The 17,613-nt window shown below is 43.9% G+C and overlaps 1 protein-coding gene across 7 annotated transcripts in view; it reads right to left on the bottom strand.

The window, feature by feature from the left end:
• TSPAN4 (tetraspanin 4) overlaps positions 1 to 17,613 on the bottom strand; it is an 878,525-nt gene that overhangs the window by 351,009 nt on the left and 509,903 nt on the right. For 6 of the 7 annotated variants that reach the window (XM_077287830.1, XM_077287827.1, XM_077287829.1 and 3 more), the window contains one exon: positions 14,360 to 14,439. In XM_077287830.1, coding sequence (XP_077143945.1) covers positions 14,360 to 14,422 — 63 coding nt within the window. In that variant the 5' untranslated portion in view covers positions 14,423 to 14,439. Of the gene's footprint in view, positions 1 to 14,359; positions 15,316 to 17,613 lie in introns of those variants that run through there. The other variant, XM_077287826.1, reaches the window with a different exon arrangement.

Genomic DNA, 17,613 nt, shown 5'->3' with positions numbered 1-17,613 from the left:
GTCCTTGCAGGAGTTTCAGGCGGATAGACCGGATCGTTGTCCGCCTGATAGACTGTTTGTTCCGGATGATTGGACCAGCAGAGTCATCTCTGAGGTACATTCTTCTGCATTGGCAGGTCATCCCGGAATTTTTGGTACCAGGGATTTGGTGGCAAGATCCTTCTGGTGGCCTTCCCTGTCACGAGATGTGCGAGTCTTTGTGCAGTCATGTGACGTTTGTGCTCGGGCCAAGTCTTGTAGTTCTCGGGCTAGCGGACTGCTGTTGCCCTTGCCTATTCCTAAGAGGCCTTGGACACACATCTCGATGGATTTTATTTCAGATCTGCCTGTTTCCCAGAAGATGTCTGTCATCTGGGTGGTCTGTGACCGTTTCTCTAAAATGGTCCATTTGGTTCCTCTGCCCAAGTTGCCTTCTTCTTCTGAGTTGGTTCCTCTGTTTTTTCAGAATGTTGTCCGATTGCACGGTATTCCTGAGAATATTGTTTCTGACAGAGGTACCCAATTTGTGTCTAGATTTTGGCGGGCATTCTGTGCTAGGATGGGCATAGATTTGTCTTTTTCATCTGCTTTTCACCCTCAGACTAATGGCCAGACCGAGCGGACTAATCAGACCCTTGAGACATATCTGAGGTGTTTTGTCTCTGCTGACCAGGATGATTGGGTTGCTTTTTTGCCATTGGCAGAGTTCGCCCTCAATAATCGGGCCAGTTCTTCCACCTTGGTGTCCCCGTTTTTCTGTAATTCGGGGTTTCACCCTCGATTTTCCTCCGGTCAGGTGGAATCCTCGGATTGTCCTGGAGTGGATGCGGTGGTGGAGAGATTGCATCACATCTGGGGGCAGGTTATGGACAATTTGAAGTTGTCCCAGGAGAAGACTCAGCGTTTTGCCAACCGTCATCGTCGTGTTGGTTCTCGGCTTTGTGTTGGAGATTTAGTGTGGTTGTCTTCTCGTTTTGTCCCTATGAGGGTCTCTTCTCCTAAGTTTAAACCTCGGTTCATCGGCCCTTATAGAATATTGGAGATTCTTAATCCTGTTTCTTTCCGTTTGGACCTCCCTGCGTCCTTTTCCATTCATAACGTTTTTCATCGGTCGTTATTGCGCAGGTATGAGGTACCTGTTGTACCTTCAGTTGAGCCTCCTGCTCCGGTGTTGGTTGAGGGTGAGTTGGAGTACGTTGTGGAGAAAATTTTGGACTCTCGTGTTTCCAGACGGAAACTCCAGTATCTGGTCAACTGGAAGGGTTACGGCCAGGAGGATAATTCTTGGGTCAATGCATCTGATGTTCATGCTTCTGATCTTGTTCGTGCCTTCCATAGGGCTCATCCTGGTCGCCCTGGTGGATCTGGTGAGGGTTCGGTGCCCCCTCCCTGAGGGGGGGGTACTGTTGTGAATTTGGATTCTGGGCTCCCCCGGTGGCCGCTTGTGGAATTGGACTTGTCATCCTCTTTCCTGTTTCACCTGGTTCCATCAGTAGTGGGTGTCGCTATTTAAGCTCATTTCTCTGGTGGTTTCTTGCCGGTCAACAATGTTATCTGATGCCTCTCAGTGCTTGTTCCTGCTTCTAGACAACTACTAGATAAGTTGGACTTTTGTCCATGTTTTGTTTTGCCTATTTGTTCCAGTTCACAGCTGAAGTTTTGTTACTGTGTCTGGAAAGCTCTCGTTGATCAGGGATTGCTACTCTGGCGTTATGAGTTAATGCCAGAGTTTAAGGTAATCTCTGGATGGTGTTTTGTTAGTGTTTTTCTGCTGACCATGAAAGTATACTATCTGTCTTCTGCTATCTAGTAAGCGGACCTCAAATTTGCTAAGACTATTTTCCTGCTGCGTTTGTTGTTTCATCTGAACTCACCGTCATTATATGTGGGGGGCTACTGTCTTCTTTGGAATATTTCTCTAGAGGTGAGCCAGGTCTTATATTTCCCTCTGCTAGCTATTTAGGTCTTAGGCCAGAGCTGGGCATCTAGCGATAAATAGGAAATGCTACCTGGCTATTTCTAGTTGCGCGGCAGGCTTAGTTCATGGTCAGTATAGTTCCATCTTCCGAGAGCTTGTCCCTCTATAGGCTTGCTATGATCTCTGCCTGCAGAGATCATGACAAGAGATTTGACGGGCTCTGAAAAGTTCAAAATTGTGAGATGTCTTGCAGAGGGATGCAGCAGTCTTGAAATTGCCAAACTTTTGAAGCGTGATCACCGAACAATCAAGCGTTTCATGGCAAATAGCCAACAGGGTCGCAAGACGCGTGTTGGGCAAAAAAGGCACAAAATAACTGCCCATGAATTGAGGAAAATCAAGCGTGAAGCTGCCAAGATGCCATTTGCCACCAGTTTTGCCATATTTCAGAGCTGCAACATTACTGGAGTAACAAAAAGCACAAAGTGTGCGATACTCAGGGACATGGCCAAGGTAAGGAAGGCTGAAAAACGACCACCTTTGAACAAGAAACATAAGACAAAACGTCAAGACTGGGCCAAGAAATATCTTAAGTCTGACTTTTCAAAGGTTTTATGGACTGATGAAATGAGAGTGACTCTTGATGGGCCAGATGGATGGGCCAGAGGCTGGATCAGTAAAGGGCAGAGAGCTCCACTCCGACTCAGACGCCAGCAAGGTGGAGGTGGGGTACTGGTATGGGCTGGTATCATCAAAGATGAACTTGTGGGACCTTTTCGGGTTGAGGATGGAGTGAAGCTCAACTCCCAGACCTACTGCCAGTTTCTGGAAGACAACTTCTTCAAGCAGTGGTACAGGAAGAAGTTGGTATCGCTCAAGAAAAACATGATTTTCATGCAGGATAATGCTCTATCACATGCCTCCAACTACTCCACAGCGTGGCTGGCCAGTAAAGGTCTCAAAGAAGAAAAAATAATGACATTGCCCCCTTGTTCACCTGATCTGAACCCCATAGAGAACCTGTGGTCCCTCATAAAATGTGAGATCTACAGGGAGGGAAAACAGTACACCTCTCGGAACAGTGTCTGGGAGGCTGTGGTGGCTGCTGCACGCAATGTTGGTCGTAAACAGATCAAGCAACTGACAGAATCTATGGATGGAAGGCTGTTAGTGTCATCATATAGAGAGGTGGCTATATTGGTCACTCATTTTTGGGGGTTTTGTTTTTGCATGTCAGAAATGTTTATTTCTAAATTTTGTGCAGTGATATTGGTTTACCTGGTGAAAATAAACAAGTGCAATGGGAATATATTTGGTTTTTATTAAGTTGCCTAATAATTCTGCACAGTAATAGTTACCTGCACAAACAGATATCCTCCTAAGATAGCCAAATCTAAAAAAAACCCACCCCAACTTCCAAAAATATTAAGCTTTGATATTTATGAGTCTTTTGGGTTGATTGAGAACATAGTTGTCGATCAATAATAAAAATAATCCTCTAAAATACAACTGGCCTAATAATTCTGCACACAGTGTGGGTTTCTCAGGCCTCAGGGTCCAACCAAGCCGCCACCACTATTTAGCAGCTTTCTGTTAACCCCTTCATGACCCAGCCTATTTTGACCTTAAAGGGAACCTGTCACCACGTTTTTGGAAGATGGGATAAAAATAGCGTTAAATAGGGGCAGAGGTGGGCGTTACATTAGTGTGTTTGTTATGCGTTTATTACCCACCTAAGTTGCCGAAATACCTTTGCAAAGTCTCCGTTTTCGCCTGTCAATCAGGCTGGTCTGGTCAGATGGGCGTTGTCTTCCCCCAGATTTTGCGTAGTTTTCCGTTGGTGGCGTAGTGGTGTGCGCATGCCCAAGGTCCCGAATCCTCTGCCAGGGGATTTCAAAGAGCGCGGTGTCCGTTATTGCATTGGTGATCGGTGGGCGCGGCCATCTTCCTTTGGCCGCGCGTGCGCAGAAGCGGCGCTCTGCTGGCCGCGGCATCAGGAAAATGGCCGCGGGATGCCGCGCGTGCGCAGATGGATATCGCGGCGGCCATTTTCCTGAAGCCGCGGCCAGCAGAGCGCCGCGGCAAGCAGAGCGCCGCTTCTGCGCACGCGCGGCCAAAGGAAGATGGCCGCGCCCACCGATCACCAATGCAATAACGGACACCGCGCTCTTTGAAATCCCCTGGCAGAGGATTCGGGACCTTGGGCATGCGCACACCACTACGCCACCAACGGAAAACTACGCAAAATCTGGGGGAAGACAACGCCCATCTGACCAGACCAGCCTGATTGACAGGCGAAAACGGAGACTTTGCAAAGGTATTTCGGCAACTTAGGTGGGTAATAAACGCATAACAAACACACTAATGTAACGCCCACCTCTGCCCCTATTTAACGCTATTTTTATCCCATCTTCCAAAAACATGGTGACAGGTTCCCTTTAATGACCTGGCCATTTTTTGCAATTCTGACCAGTGTCCCTTTATGAGGTAATAACTCAGGAACGCTTCAACGGATCCTAGCGATTCTGAGAATGTTTTCTCGTGACATATTGGGCTTCATGTTAGTGGTAAATTTAGGTCGGTAATTTCTGCATTTATTTGTGAAAAAAACGGAAATTTGGCGAAAATTTAGAAAATTTTGCAATTTTCACATTTTGAATTTTTATTCTGTTAAATCAGAGAGTTATGTGACACAAAATAGTTAATAAATAACATTTCCCACATGTCTACTTTACATCAGCACAATTTTGGAAACAAAATTTTTTTTTGCTAGGAAGTTATAAGGGTTAAAATTTGACCAGTGATTTCTCATTTTTACAACAAAATTTACAAAACCATTTTTTTAGGGACCACCTCACATTTGAAGTCAGTTTGAGGGTTCTATATGGCTGAAAATACTCAAAAGTGACACCATTCTAAAAACTGCACCCCTCAAGGTGCTCAAAACCACATTCAAGAAGTTTGTTAACCCTTCAGGTGTTTCACAGCAGCAGAAGCAACATGGAAGGAAAAAATGAACATTTAACTTTTTAGTCACAAAAATGATCTTTTAGCAACAATTTTTGTATTTTCCCAAGGGTAAAAGGAAAAACTGGACCACGAAAGTTGTTGTCCAATTTGTCCTGCGTACACTGATACCTCATATGTGGGGGTAAACCACTGTTTGGGCACACGGCAGGGCTCGGAAGGGAAGGAGCGCCATTTGACTTTTTGAATTAAAATTTGGCTCCAATCTTTAGCGGACACCATGTCACGTTTGCAGAGCCCCCGTGTGCCTAAACATTGGAGCTCCCCCACAAGTGACCCCAATTTGGAAAATAGACGCCCCAAGGAACTTATCTAGATGCATAGTGAGCACTTTAAACCCCCAGGTGCTTCACAAATTGATCTGTAAAAATGAAAACGTACTTTTTTTTCGCAAAAAAATTCTTTTAGCCTCAATTTCTTCATTTTCACATGGGCAACAGGATAAAATGGATCCTAAAAATTTGTTGGGAAATTTCTCCTGAGTACACCGATACCTCATATGTGGGGGTATACCACTGTTTGGGCACATGGTAAGGCTCGGAAGGGAAGTAGCGCCATTTGACTTTTTGAATTAAAAATTATCTCCATCGTTAGTGGACACCATGTTGCGTTTGGAGAGCCCCTGTGTGCCTAAACATTGGAGCTCCCCCACAAGTGACCCCATTTTGGAAACTAGACCCCCCAAGGAACTTATCTAGATGCATAGTGAGCACTTTAAACCCTCAGGTGCTTCAGAAATTGATCCGTAAAAATGAAAAAGTGCTTTTTTTTCACAAAAAAATTATTTTAGCCTCAATATTTTCATTTTCACATGGGCAACAGGATAAAATGGATCCCAAAATTTGTTGGGCAATTTCTCCTGAGTACGCCGATATCTCATATGTGGGGGTAAACCACTGTTTGAGCACACGGCAAGGCTCGGAAGGGAAGGCGCCCTATTTGACTTTTTGAATGGAAAATTTGCTCCAATCATTAGCGGACACCATGTCGCGTTTGGAAAGCCCCTGTGTGCCTAAACATTGGAGCTCCCCCACAAGTGACCCCATTTTGGAAACTAGACCCCCCAAGGAACTTATCTAGATGCATAGTGAGCACTTTGAACCCCAAAGTGCTTCACAGAAGTTTATAACGCAGAGCCATGAAAATAAAAAATAATTTTTCTTTTCTCAAAAATGATTTTTTAGCCCGGAATTTTTTATTTTCCCAAGGGTAACAGGAGAAATTTGACCCCAAAAGTTATTGTCCAGTTTCTCCTGAGTACGCTGATACCCCATATGTGGGGGTAAACCACTGTTTGGGCACACGTCGGGGTTCGGAATGTAAGTAGTGACGTTTTGAAATGCAAACTTTGATGGAATGCTCTGCGGGTGTCACGTTGCGTTTGCAGAGCCCCTGATGTGCCTAAACAGTAGACACTCCCCACAAGTAACCCCATTTTGGAAACTAGACCCCCAAAGGAACTTATCTAGATATGTGGTGAGCACTTTGAACCCCCAAGTGCTTCACAGAAGTTTACAACGCAGAGCCGTGAAAATAAAAAAATCATTTTTCTTTCCTCAAAAATGATGCTTTACCAAGCAATTTTTTATTTTCACAAGGGTAACAGATGAAATTGGACCCCAATAGTTGTTGCCCAGTTTGTCCCGAGTATGCTGGTACTCCATACGTGGGGGTAAACCACTGTTTGGGCGCACGTTGGGGCTCGGAAGGGAGGGAGCACCATTTGACTTTTTGAACGCAAGATTGGCTGGAATCAATGGTGGTGCCATGTTGCGTTTGGAGACCCCTGATGAGCCTAAACAGTGGAAACCTCTCAATTCTAACTCCAACACTAACCCCAACACACCCCTAACCCTAATCCCTACTCTAGCCATAACCCTAACCACAACCCTAACCCCAACACACCCCTAACCACAACCCTAACCCCAACACACCCCTAACCCTAATCCCAACCCTAACCCTAATCCCAACCCTAACCACAACCCTAACCCCAACACACCCCTAACCATAACCCTAACCACAAGCCTAATCTTAAACCTATTTCCAACCCTAGCCCTAATTCCAACCCTAACTCTAATTCCAACCCTAACCCTAAGGCTATGTGCCCACGTTGCGGATTCGTGTGAGATTTTTCCGCACCATTTTTGAAAAATCCGCAGGTAAAAGGCACTGCGTTTTACCTGCGGATTTACCACGGATTTCCAGTGGTTTTTGTGCGGATTTCACGTGTGGATTCCTATTGAGGAACAGGTGTAAAACGCTGCGGAATCCGCACAAAGAATTGACATGCTGCGGAAAATACAACGCAGCGTTTCCGCACGGTATTTTCCGCACCATGGGCACAGCGGATTTGGTTTTCCATAGGTTTACATGGAACTGTAAACCTGTTGGAAACTGCTACGAATCCGCAGCAGCCAATCTGCTGCGGATCCGCAGCCAAATCCGCACCGTGTGCACATAGCCTAATTCTAAGGCTATGTGCACACGCTGCGGAAAACGCTGCGGATCCGCAGCGTTTCCGCAGCTGCGGGTCCGCAGAAGTTTCCCCTGAGTTTATAGTTCAATGTAAACCTATGGGAAACAAAAAACGCTGTGCACTTGCTGCGGAAAAAACTGCGCGGAAACGCAGCGGTTTACATTCCGCAGCATGTCACATCTTTCTGCGGATTCCGCAGCGGTTTTACAACTGCTCCAATAGAAAACCGCAGTTGTAAAACCGCAGTGAAATCCGCAGAAAAACCACACTGAATCCGCGATAAGTACGCAGCGGTTTTGCACTGCGGATTTATCAAATGCACTGTGGAAAAATCCACAGAGGACCAGAATAACCCTAACCGAAAAAAAAAATATATATATTTTCTTTATTTTATTGTTGTCCCTATTTATGGGGGTGATAAAGGGGGGGGGTTCATTTACAATTTTTTTTATTTTGATCACTGTGATCCGGCCGGCAGATTCGGCGGGCACACTGCGCATGCGCCCGCCATTTTGGAAGATGGCGGCGCCCAGGGAGGAGACGGACGGACACCGGGAGGCTCGCTAAGTATGAGGGGGTGAGGGGGGGAGCCCGGGGGGTGCATCGGAGCACAGGGGGGGTGGATCGGAGCAAGGAGGGAGCGGACAGGAGGACGGGGGAGCGGACAGGAGGACGGGGGAGCGGACAGGAGGACGGAGGGGACCGGACCACAGAACGGAGGACTGGGGAGGAGATCGGTGGTGGTAGGGGGGGGCAGATCAGGTTTTCCAGCCATGGTCGATGATATTGCAGCATCGGCCATGGCTGGATTGTAATATTTCACCACTTTTCATAGGTGAAATATTACAAATTGCTCTGATTGGCTGTTGCACTTTCAACAGCCAATCAGAGCGATCGTAGCCACGTGGGGGCAAAGCCACCCCCCCTGGGCTAAAGTACCACTCCCTCTGTCCCTGCAGATCGGGTGAAATTGGAGTTAACCCTTTCACCCGGCATGCAAGGACGCGATCATTCTGTGACACAGCATATGCGTCACAGGTCGGATTGACACCGGCTTTCATGACGCATACGCTGTGTCACAGGTCGGGAATATATGATGTACACAGAAGTCTGCCAATCAGTGATGTGGGCGGGGTTATACCCAGCTCAGCATTCCGAGCTCTGCTAGTTCTGCAGCAGAGAAAAACTATGATTCTATCACAAGCTGCTTTATCCAGTAAATTAAGGGACACATCGCTGGAATCGGGTTCTCTGGCCCTACATCATGCTGCTGTCAGATTACATAACAAAAACCTGTTAACAGGTTCCCTTTAAGAATTCTATAGTATTGATATATATTTACTCCAATTTGTATTACATTGACTATATTGTGCACACAGAATCCAAATTACCACGCACAACAAAGAAAAGCAGGTTAATTGTATGAAATTAAATTATTCATGTCGAAAAAAGATTAAAATACAATTTAACAGAATAATGTTACTGCCTGGGACGTTTAATCTCGCCCTGGATCAGAGGAGAGTCAGAAGTTAATTAACAGCAATAATAGGGTATGCTACAATACACAAGATAACAATTTTATACGTCGACACCGTTACTAACAATCAGATCACAAGATACTTCCAGCAGAGAACACAAAGCCGCTCTATAATTTGAGATCAATATTAGTGTCATGTGAAATATATATCAGTTAACCAGACTTCAGATCAGCCCGTATCACACAGCGAGGAAATGCTGTTTTCTGACTCACCCCGAAAGTTTACAAAGTCAGCACCTGCTGACTGGCTCATGCATCCAACAGGGAACAGATCCCACGTTCAGGAGGAGGCCATCGTCGTGCTTCATACATATTTTAAAGGGTAATACAAAACTTTTTGGGGGATATGTATGTCCCCCTTTTAGTGCAGTGCAAGGGAAGAGAAAAAGAGGAAGCAAGGGGGAAAAAAACATTTAGGGGCTGATTCATAGAGTTTTCATTGCCAGGAAAGTGTAATTAAAAAGTTGAAACTTTTCGAATAATTTTGTAAAAATTTGGAGACTTTTGACGTTTTTATACCAGGTCTGCCAAATTTTGAGACATGAGTGAAGCTTAGCGGAAGGTAGGACTTACATCTTTGACAGCTGAAAAATGGGCACCCTGTTCAAAAAATTGGTCACTTCTTATTACTCCACAAGACCCTGGATCAAGACTGGCTTATATAAAATATCAATCTTGATGAATTTCCTCGTTAATTTCTGACATTATCAGATCCACCAGAAGTGTATATAGGTCTCCAGTAGATGACTGTGAACACTGCAGGTAAGGTGGAGTCAATGATCACAGTTCTGTTACTGAGGAAAAACAAAACAACAGATACATCCATAGCTTGTCATGTATCAAATCTCATTTTTATACGAGGACTGGATAGTAATAATTGCAACCAAACATATTTGCAACCATTGCTCCTCTAAACAGAGTGCGCAGACCTAGTGGATAAAGGCATTGGACATCGGTAAAGGTGTCACGCTACCAAGAGAATGCCCAAATCAGAAACCCCTCTTAGATAAAATAAGTCAAAGATACACAGCAGATTTTCCTCTTTGGAACTTGCAGATGGAAAACCACCAGTATATTGGAGTCTCCAGCACGGTGGATGAAATTTTACCACAAGGTCATTTAAAAGCTAAGTAAAAAATCCATGTGGAATCTGCACCGAAAATGAGCTTAAAATTCTGATTTTTAAATTCACACCATGTAAATTTATGTTCCAGGTTTTCACAGCCGATTTGACCCTTTGCAATGATAATTTTGCAGTGAATTCCATTGCAAATCTCGCAAAAATGTTACAGTGAATTATGTTTTGCTTCCAGTTACATCCAGCGTACAATGTGCCCTGAAGAAATGTAGGTGTCAATTCAAAGTGTTTACGTCATAAAAGTGCCATAAAGCTTTGAAAAGTCACATTTTTACACAAAGCAGAGTTGGGAAACAATTTTGCAACTTTTGGTGTTTTGCCAGTTTGAATCAGCTTCTTAAAAATGGGTAAATCTGGGGAGGACCCAGGGCATGGCTACACCTTTGTGTCCAATTCACCAAAAGTGCCGGCGTTTTGAACGGAAGAAATTATACTCCAGCCTGGAGTAGCATTTCTGGAGCAGAGGCCCACGCCACTCAGAAGATGAGACAAATTTATTAAGCAGTCTCTTTATGAATCTGGCGTCTTCTACTCCAACAAGACTGGCATTGGCATTACCAAAATGACTCGTCAAGTTTAGAGTTGAGCAAATTTTCTCTGGTCCCTGCTTATTCGGCAAGGGAATAAGCTGGGACCCGAGCAAATTCGCTCAACTCTAGTCAAGTTCTCCAATGAGAAGCTCTAATGAGTAAATGTTTCTCTCAGTCGTGCCTCGAACTATCTAATCCTTGTCACTGTTCAACCAAACCTCAACATGACCACAAAATGAGAGAAAAAGGAGAAGTGGTGACTTATGGTGAAGCATCATAACAACAAACTATGGAGGAGATACATGGATCGGATATAACAATAAAACCACCAACAGCTGAACAGAAGAACATTGATCATCTTGTAACAGTGGCATCTGTCAAGGGGACACATCAGGTGACGTGTGAACAATCAGTTCTTGAAGTTGATGCTCCAGAAACATGAAAAATTAACAAGTGCAAAGATCTGAACAACTGTGACAAGGGCTAAATTGTGATGAGTAAATGACTAGGACAGAGCATTTCCAAAAAGGAAGATCTTTTGGGTGTCTAAAAAAAGTGATCCAAGGAAGGATGAGGGGTGAACAGGTCATAAACGAGCAAAGCTCATTGATGTGCTCCTGATCCATGGAATCCCTTCCTCCTAAATTAGAGGACTTAAAGAAACTGCTACTAACGTCTTGTAAGACCAACCTTGACTTGTGGAACAATAGCTGGGACCTACACAATATTGGGGAGCTGGTATTACTTCTATAGCAGATCACTATTCTGTGCAGGACCCTAGTTAGGCCGAGCTGAAGAAAAAGTAGGGCAAAGAATCCTTAGGATGATTACAATGGTGGATGTGAAACATTTACAATTTGTGGCGTGATGTAGGTCACCCCAAGGAGGCGTCAAAGTCGTAATAGATGTCGTACGACCTACCAGCTGGAAACCAGAAATGTTAGTTGACCACGTCACATGTTTCCAAGTTTCCTCTTAAAGCTCTCCTATAAATTTTAAAAAATTGTCCAAATTTCTACGTTTATTGAACGTCAGAAAAATTGGTCAAACCAAGAGAATTAGTAAAGGGGAAAGGTAAAATTGATGTTGATCACTCCAAAAAATTATTGTGTACATAATTTTCTAACTAAGAAGGGGACGCGTTGACCTGCTATGGTTTTCTGTGCACTTATTATCCCAATATAGTGTGTATCCTGTGTATATAAATTTCTCTACGAAAGAGAGTGTTACAGGCATAGGTTGATACATTAGGCTGGGTGCCTAAGAGCTTACGGTCCCAATTCCATCCTCAGAGGAGGGGGATGTTGAATTATGATGACATATTGGACTGCAGAGAGCCCGTATACTGTTGTTGTACAATGCTCTGTTCTGTCTGTGTCCGCCAGTGATTACAGATATTGATATACTGATTTTCTAATGTGAACAGCCGTTTAGACGAATACATGAGAAATGAAGCTGCATTAAGATTGATTACATTTGAAACATTTTTTGAGGCCAGTGTGGATTCTTCAAAAGGGTTGTCCACCTTGGAGGACGTTTATTTATTGATTTTTTAATTAACTGCATGTAACTGGCGCCATAATTCATTTTTGGAAATTGTGGTTCATTAAAATTTTGTGCCGTTTTTCTTGTACAGAATTTTTGCCTGCCCACTCATTCAACTTTGATGTCGTCTGTGATTATCAATCAGCTAAAAAAAAAGACAGAAAAAATATCTACAAGCTCTCCCTTAAGACTCTCATAACAAGCTCACTGATGGATTCGCAGTTAACTCATCCCGCAGACAGCAATAAAAAAATCAAATATAGAACCTACTGAAACCACACGGTGCAACATTTTTAATTAAACCCAATTGTAAAAATGATTTTTAGCCCCAAATGCATACATTTAAGTAAAATAGAGGTCAATCAATAGAAGGTGGAAAACCCCTTTATATAATTATATATACAGTAGTTATTAAGCTACTGCAGTCCTACAGTAATTCTGACAAGCTGGTGGTGGAGTCTTGAACGAGGAATACAACAATGGAGAGATTCGATCTGAGGGCTACATGTCCCAAATTCTGGGATACATGACATAGGATGACTTATTGGACATGTTGGGTACAACAGGGATCATCATCTGGAGCATTTGCTGCATCGTTTTCATTGTCTATTGTTACATGTGTTAAGACTTATCTCCCGATATGTTTATGGGCCAAATGATCCACCAAGCCAGAAGTCATAAGCAGATATGACAGGTTATATAAAAAAAGGACAAGAATTATTTTTGATGGATTGAATTCCACCTTCATCAGCTCTAAACCCCGAGTATTAAACCCCTGACAGCTCTTATCACACTGCTGCCAATCCATCCTGTATATGCATCACAGCCTAGAGAAGACATACCGTATTACTTTCCTGCTTTTCCGAGCACAAACAGCTCTGGAATTGAAGGGCAGTAAACTCATTTACACCTAAATGTACCAGAACAGCCAAGGATTGAGCACAGCGGTGGAAGCTGCAGTATTATTCACACAGGGACTTTCTGCTGGAGCAGGTCTATCTGACACACACAGGAATACAATGGATGTCAGTGACAGAACCAGGCTACCGGGGCTGCAGGAATAGTAGGAGCCGGATAGCGGGCACACAGGGTTACCACCAAATGTCAGACTGCAGAAGTTTGGAGCATACAATCCATAATTATAGGGCTCATGACATTCGATGCAGTAGCCTGACACCTCCTCGGTCCCCGGGGGATTACAGAATAAGATTCATCCTGAAATATTTCATAACTTTTCAGATTTTGTTTTTTATTTCCACTGCAGCAGGTTCATAGACATCATCACTATCGCAAGAAAGAGCCCGTTATGGTCCTCTACGACTACCAGGCAATGAATATTTACAACATATTGCCCTGGAACATGTGCTGAGATTCGGCATTTAAGAACTAATCAAGCGCTCACAGTCTTAGCAGTTTGTAATGAGTTTGTGAAGATTTTTATGTCATTTTCATAGAAGACAGAAGGTTAATGACACTTCAGATACACGGTTAACGAAATAGATAGAACAGATCATGCAGCAATATGTGTACGGGGATCCTGCTCTTCATCCCTATACCAATCTCAGCACCTTCTTTAAGGGCTCGTACAGACGACCATTGTAATCGGACGCTTGCTAATCATTGGTTTGATGGATAGCACTCATACCCATGTTATTCTATGAGGCTGTGCACATGTCCGATTTTTTTTTCGAGCCACTCATAGCATGCATAATTTGCCTCCGAGAATCGGATGGCATTCACCCATTCAACTCTATAGGTCTGTGAAAAAAATTGGACATCCAAGTGCGGTTTGATTTTCACGGATTGACATAATAAAGAAGGTGGTGAAACCTTTTTTCTTTTTTTTCTCTCCACCTCCAAGAAAATCGGATCACACTCTGATCTTGGGTAAACTTAGGAATAGCGAAAGGGCCGTAGAAACTTTCTGTGAAGTTCAGCCGGAAATGAAGATGACCCAGAGCAGGTATATAGGCTGGCAGGAGGTGAGGCATTACTTACACATATACTTTCTTCACTTTTATCTTAAAACAAGCAAATTTGGAGATTTAACCTCTAACTAGATATCTTAATTCACATCTCAATAAGAAATCGACATTTCAAGAAATACACAAGTTACTTACAAGTAATTGGCAAATTATAATGCAGCGTAAATTAGCATTTAAGGAAATGTCAGAATCCCCTCCCATCCAATTTTTCCCCAGTAACTTACCCAAAAGAGGAGGTTGAAGACGAACATGAGATATTTCATACACTGCAGGCAGTTCTGTGCCATCCTGCACCTCTTCAGCTCTAGGAGGAAAATGAAGGAGAGATCCAGGTATAACACCACGTACTTGTTGCCCTTTGGGGATGTGTACTTCGATTTTGTTGCTTTGGGACCAGGGTTGGTGTGAAACCCAAAGAAAGAGCCACCTGTAGATGCCCCAAACTGCCCCCCGTAGAGGCTGCTATAGCGTCGGAAGGCACCACCCTGGGGAAGAGAGTAGTCTTTGCTGTCCAGGGATGGACTGCGATGGTAAGTAGATTCATCCGTACTCGACCGTCTCATGGCGCAGGTGGGTGCACAAGTTTAGGGGGCAGGTTTAGGGAGGGATAAAACTGGCAGGTAAATGGGTTTATCCCCTTAAACTTAATTTGCAGGATCAATCCATCCAATGGCAAATATGTCCCATGGTCAAAAGAAGACGAACAGAGAAGAAGCACTTTTTTTTTTTAAAGACAGAGTTAGGATTCAGAGTGTCTCTCTACCCACCAGTCTTCAGCAAAAGTGGCCATGCTAGCAGTTGCCCCAAACAGAGAAAATCCCTAAACCAATGACTTAGGAACATTCCCTCTGGTGTCCTCCTCATGTCTGAATTCAGGAGAGCGGTGCAGCGGGTGCCTGGAAGGTGCAGGTGGCATGTCCCCCGTGCCCTGCTGCAGCAGGCAGGACTAATCTGTTCTTCTCTCCCACAGTCCTGCCTGATCCTCTCTCGTCTGCGCACACACGGACTGAGCTTCATTCACACCGCTCTCCTCTCTCAGTGATAATGCTTCACTCTCTCCATCTATCGCCCCCTCCCTTTTGACATTTTCCCGTCTCTCTCTCCGCTTTGCATGCACAGAAGCAGTTTCTATGTGGTCCACTCAGAAGCGGAGGAGAGCGACACGGGAAGAGCTTTCTCCTACAGGCTTATTTATGCATGCTCAGCACTCTCACTCTCTCAAGGATGCTTCCCCCTTCTCAACCAATCACAAATTTATCTTGGACCATCATCACAGTTTCTAGTAAGGGGTGAAAGAAACTGGTGAAGCTTTGCAGTTGACCCTCCACCCACCCACCGCCTCCTTCTCTAGCAATTAATTGGTTAACAAATCAATAAGAAATCCTGAGCAGATAGAACTTGAACCAATCTTACTTGCAGGCTGTGTCCTAGCAAGAGCTTTCTATGACAATACTGTACACTTTGTGGATGAAGATGGAGACCCTGAGCACCAAGGCTCTGGCAATCTGGAATTAACAGTTATATTGATCTCTGCTGGCAGCATTATTACACCGGCCTGTAATTGCTGGGAACAACACGAATGTGTTCATGTCAGAGCAGAATGCATCCGATTCATTGATTCTGTGCACATATGATCACATGAAAAGGACTTCGCTTTTCACCTTACTAATTAACTCCTTTGTGTAAGGCTACTTTCACACTAGCGTCGTGCACTGCACGTCGCTATGCGTTGTTTTGCAGAAAAAACGCATCCTGCAAAAGTGCTTGCAGGATGCGTTTTTTCTCCATAGACTTTTATTAGCGACGCAGTGCGACGCATTCCCACACGTCGTAACCGTCGTGCGACGGTTGCGTCGTGTTGCGTCAGACCGTCGCCACCAAAAAACGTTGCTTGTAACGTTTTTTGGTGCGTCGTCTGCAGCATTTCCGACCGTGCATGCGCGGCCGGAACTCCGCCCCCGCCTTCCCGCACCTCACAATGGGGCAGCGGATGTGTTGGAAAACTGCATCCGCTGCCCCCGTTGTGCAGCGCATTCACAGCTAGCGTCGGTGCGCCGCAACGTCGCATAGCGACGTGCAGAGCACGACGCTAGTGTGAAAGTAGCCTTAGGCAGCATTGTGCACGGCCTCAAGAACATACATAGGCATGATATTGCTCGCATAATATGGTTTGCAAAAATACATATGTCCATCAAGCTCATAAATGGAGAAAGGATGTGGATGAAAGCAAGCAGAAATGTTGTGGATTCGTCACATATTTGCATTGCAACATATCACAACCCCTTCACCCCCGAGACACTTTTCACCTTCCTGACCAGGCCAATTTTTTTAATTCTGACCACTGTCACTTTATGAGGTCATAACTGGAACGTTTCAACGGATCTCATTGATTCTGAGAATGTTTTTTCATGACATATTGTATGCAATGAAAGTCATAACATTTCTTCGCTATGGCTTGCATCTATTTGTGAAAAAAACTCAGAAAATGTTGCAATTTTCAAACTTTTAATTTTGATGTCACACAGAGAGTTAGTTATGTCACACAAAAAGTTAATAAATAACATTTACCACATGTCTACCTTCAGCACAATTTTTGAAAACTATATAGATATTTTTGTTAGGAAGTTAGAAGGGTTAAAAGTTGACCAGCGATTTCTCAATTTTACAACAAAATTTACTAAGCCATTTTTTTAGGGACCACCTCACATTTGAAGTGACTGTCTATATGACAATACTCAAAAGTGACACCATTCTAAAACATTGCAAACCTCAAGGTGCTCAAAACCACAGAAGTTTATTAACCCTTTAGGTACTTCACAGGAACTAAAGCAACATGGAAGGAAAAAATGAACATTTAACTTTTTTTTCACAAAAATGTTACCTTTTCTTACTATTTATTCTATTTTTACAAGGATAACAGGAGAATATGGACCCCAAAATTTATTGTACAATTTATCCTGAGCATGCAGATGCCCCTACTGTTTGGGCGCACAGAAGGGCTTGGAAGGGAAGGAGTGCCATTTAAATTTTTGAATGCAAAATTTGCTGGCGAAATTAGCAGAGGCCATACCACATTTGAAAAGCCCCTGATGTGCCTAAACAGTGGAAACCCCCACAAGTGACCCCATTTTGAAAGCTAGACCCCTCAAGGAAAGTTCTTTTAGCCCCAATCTTTTTATTTTCACCAAAAATTTGTTCTGCAATTTCTCCTGAGCACGATAATACCCAATATGTGGCAGAAAATTACTGTTTGAGTGAACGGCAGGGCTCGAAAGAGAAAGAGCGCCATTTGACTTTTGGAGGTCAAAATTGGCTGGAATCATTAGCGGATGTCAAGTCGTATTTGTAGAGCACGTGATGTGTCTAAACAGTGGAAACCCCCCACAAGTTAACCCATTTTGGAAACTAGACCCCTCCAGGAATGTATCTAGATGTGTGGTGAGCATCATGAACCATCAGGTGCTTCACAGAAGTTTAT

The sequence above is a fragment of the Ranitomeya variabilis genome, chromosome 2, assembly GCF_051348905.1.
Source record: "Ranitomeya variabilis isolate aRanVar5 chromosome 2, aRanVar5.hap1, whole genome shotgun sequence".
Lineage (NCBI taxonomy): Eukaryota > Metazoa > Chordata > Amphibia > Anura > Dendrobatidae > Ranitomeya > Ranitomeya variabilis.
The sequence above is the reverse complement of the archived record's forward strand: the minus strand, read 5'-3'. Positions and strand labels throughout refer to the sequence as shown.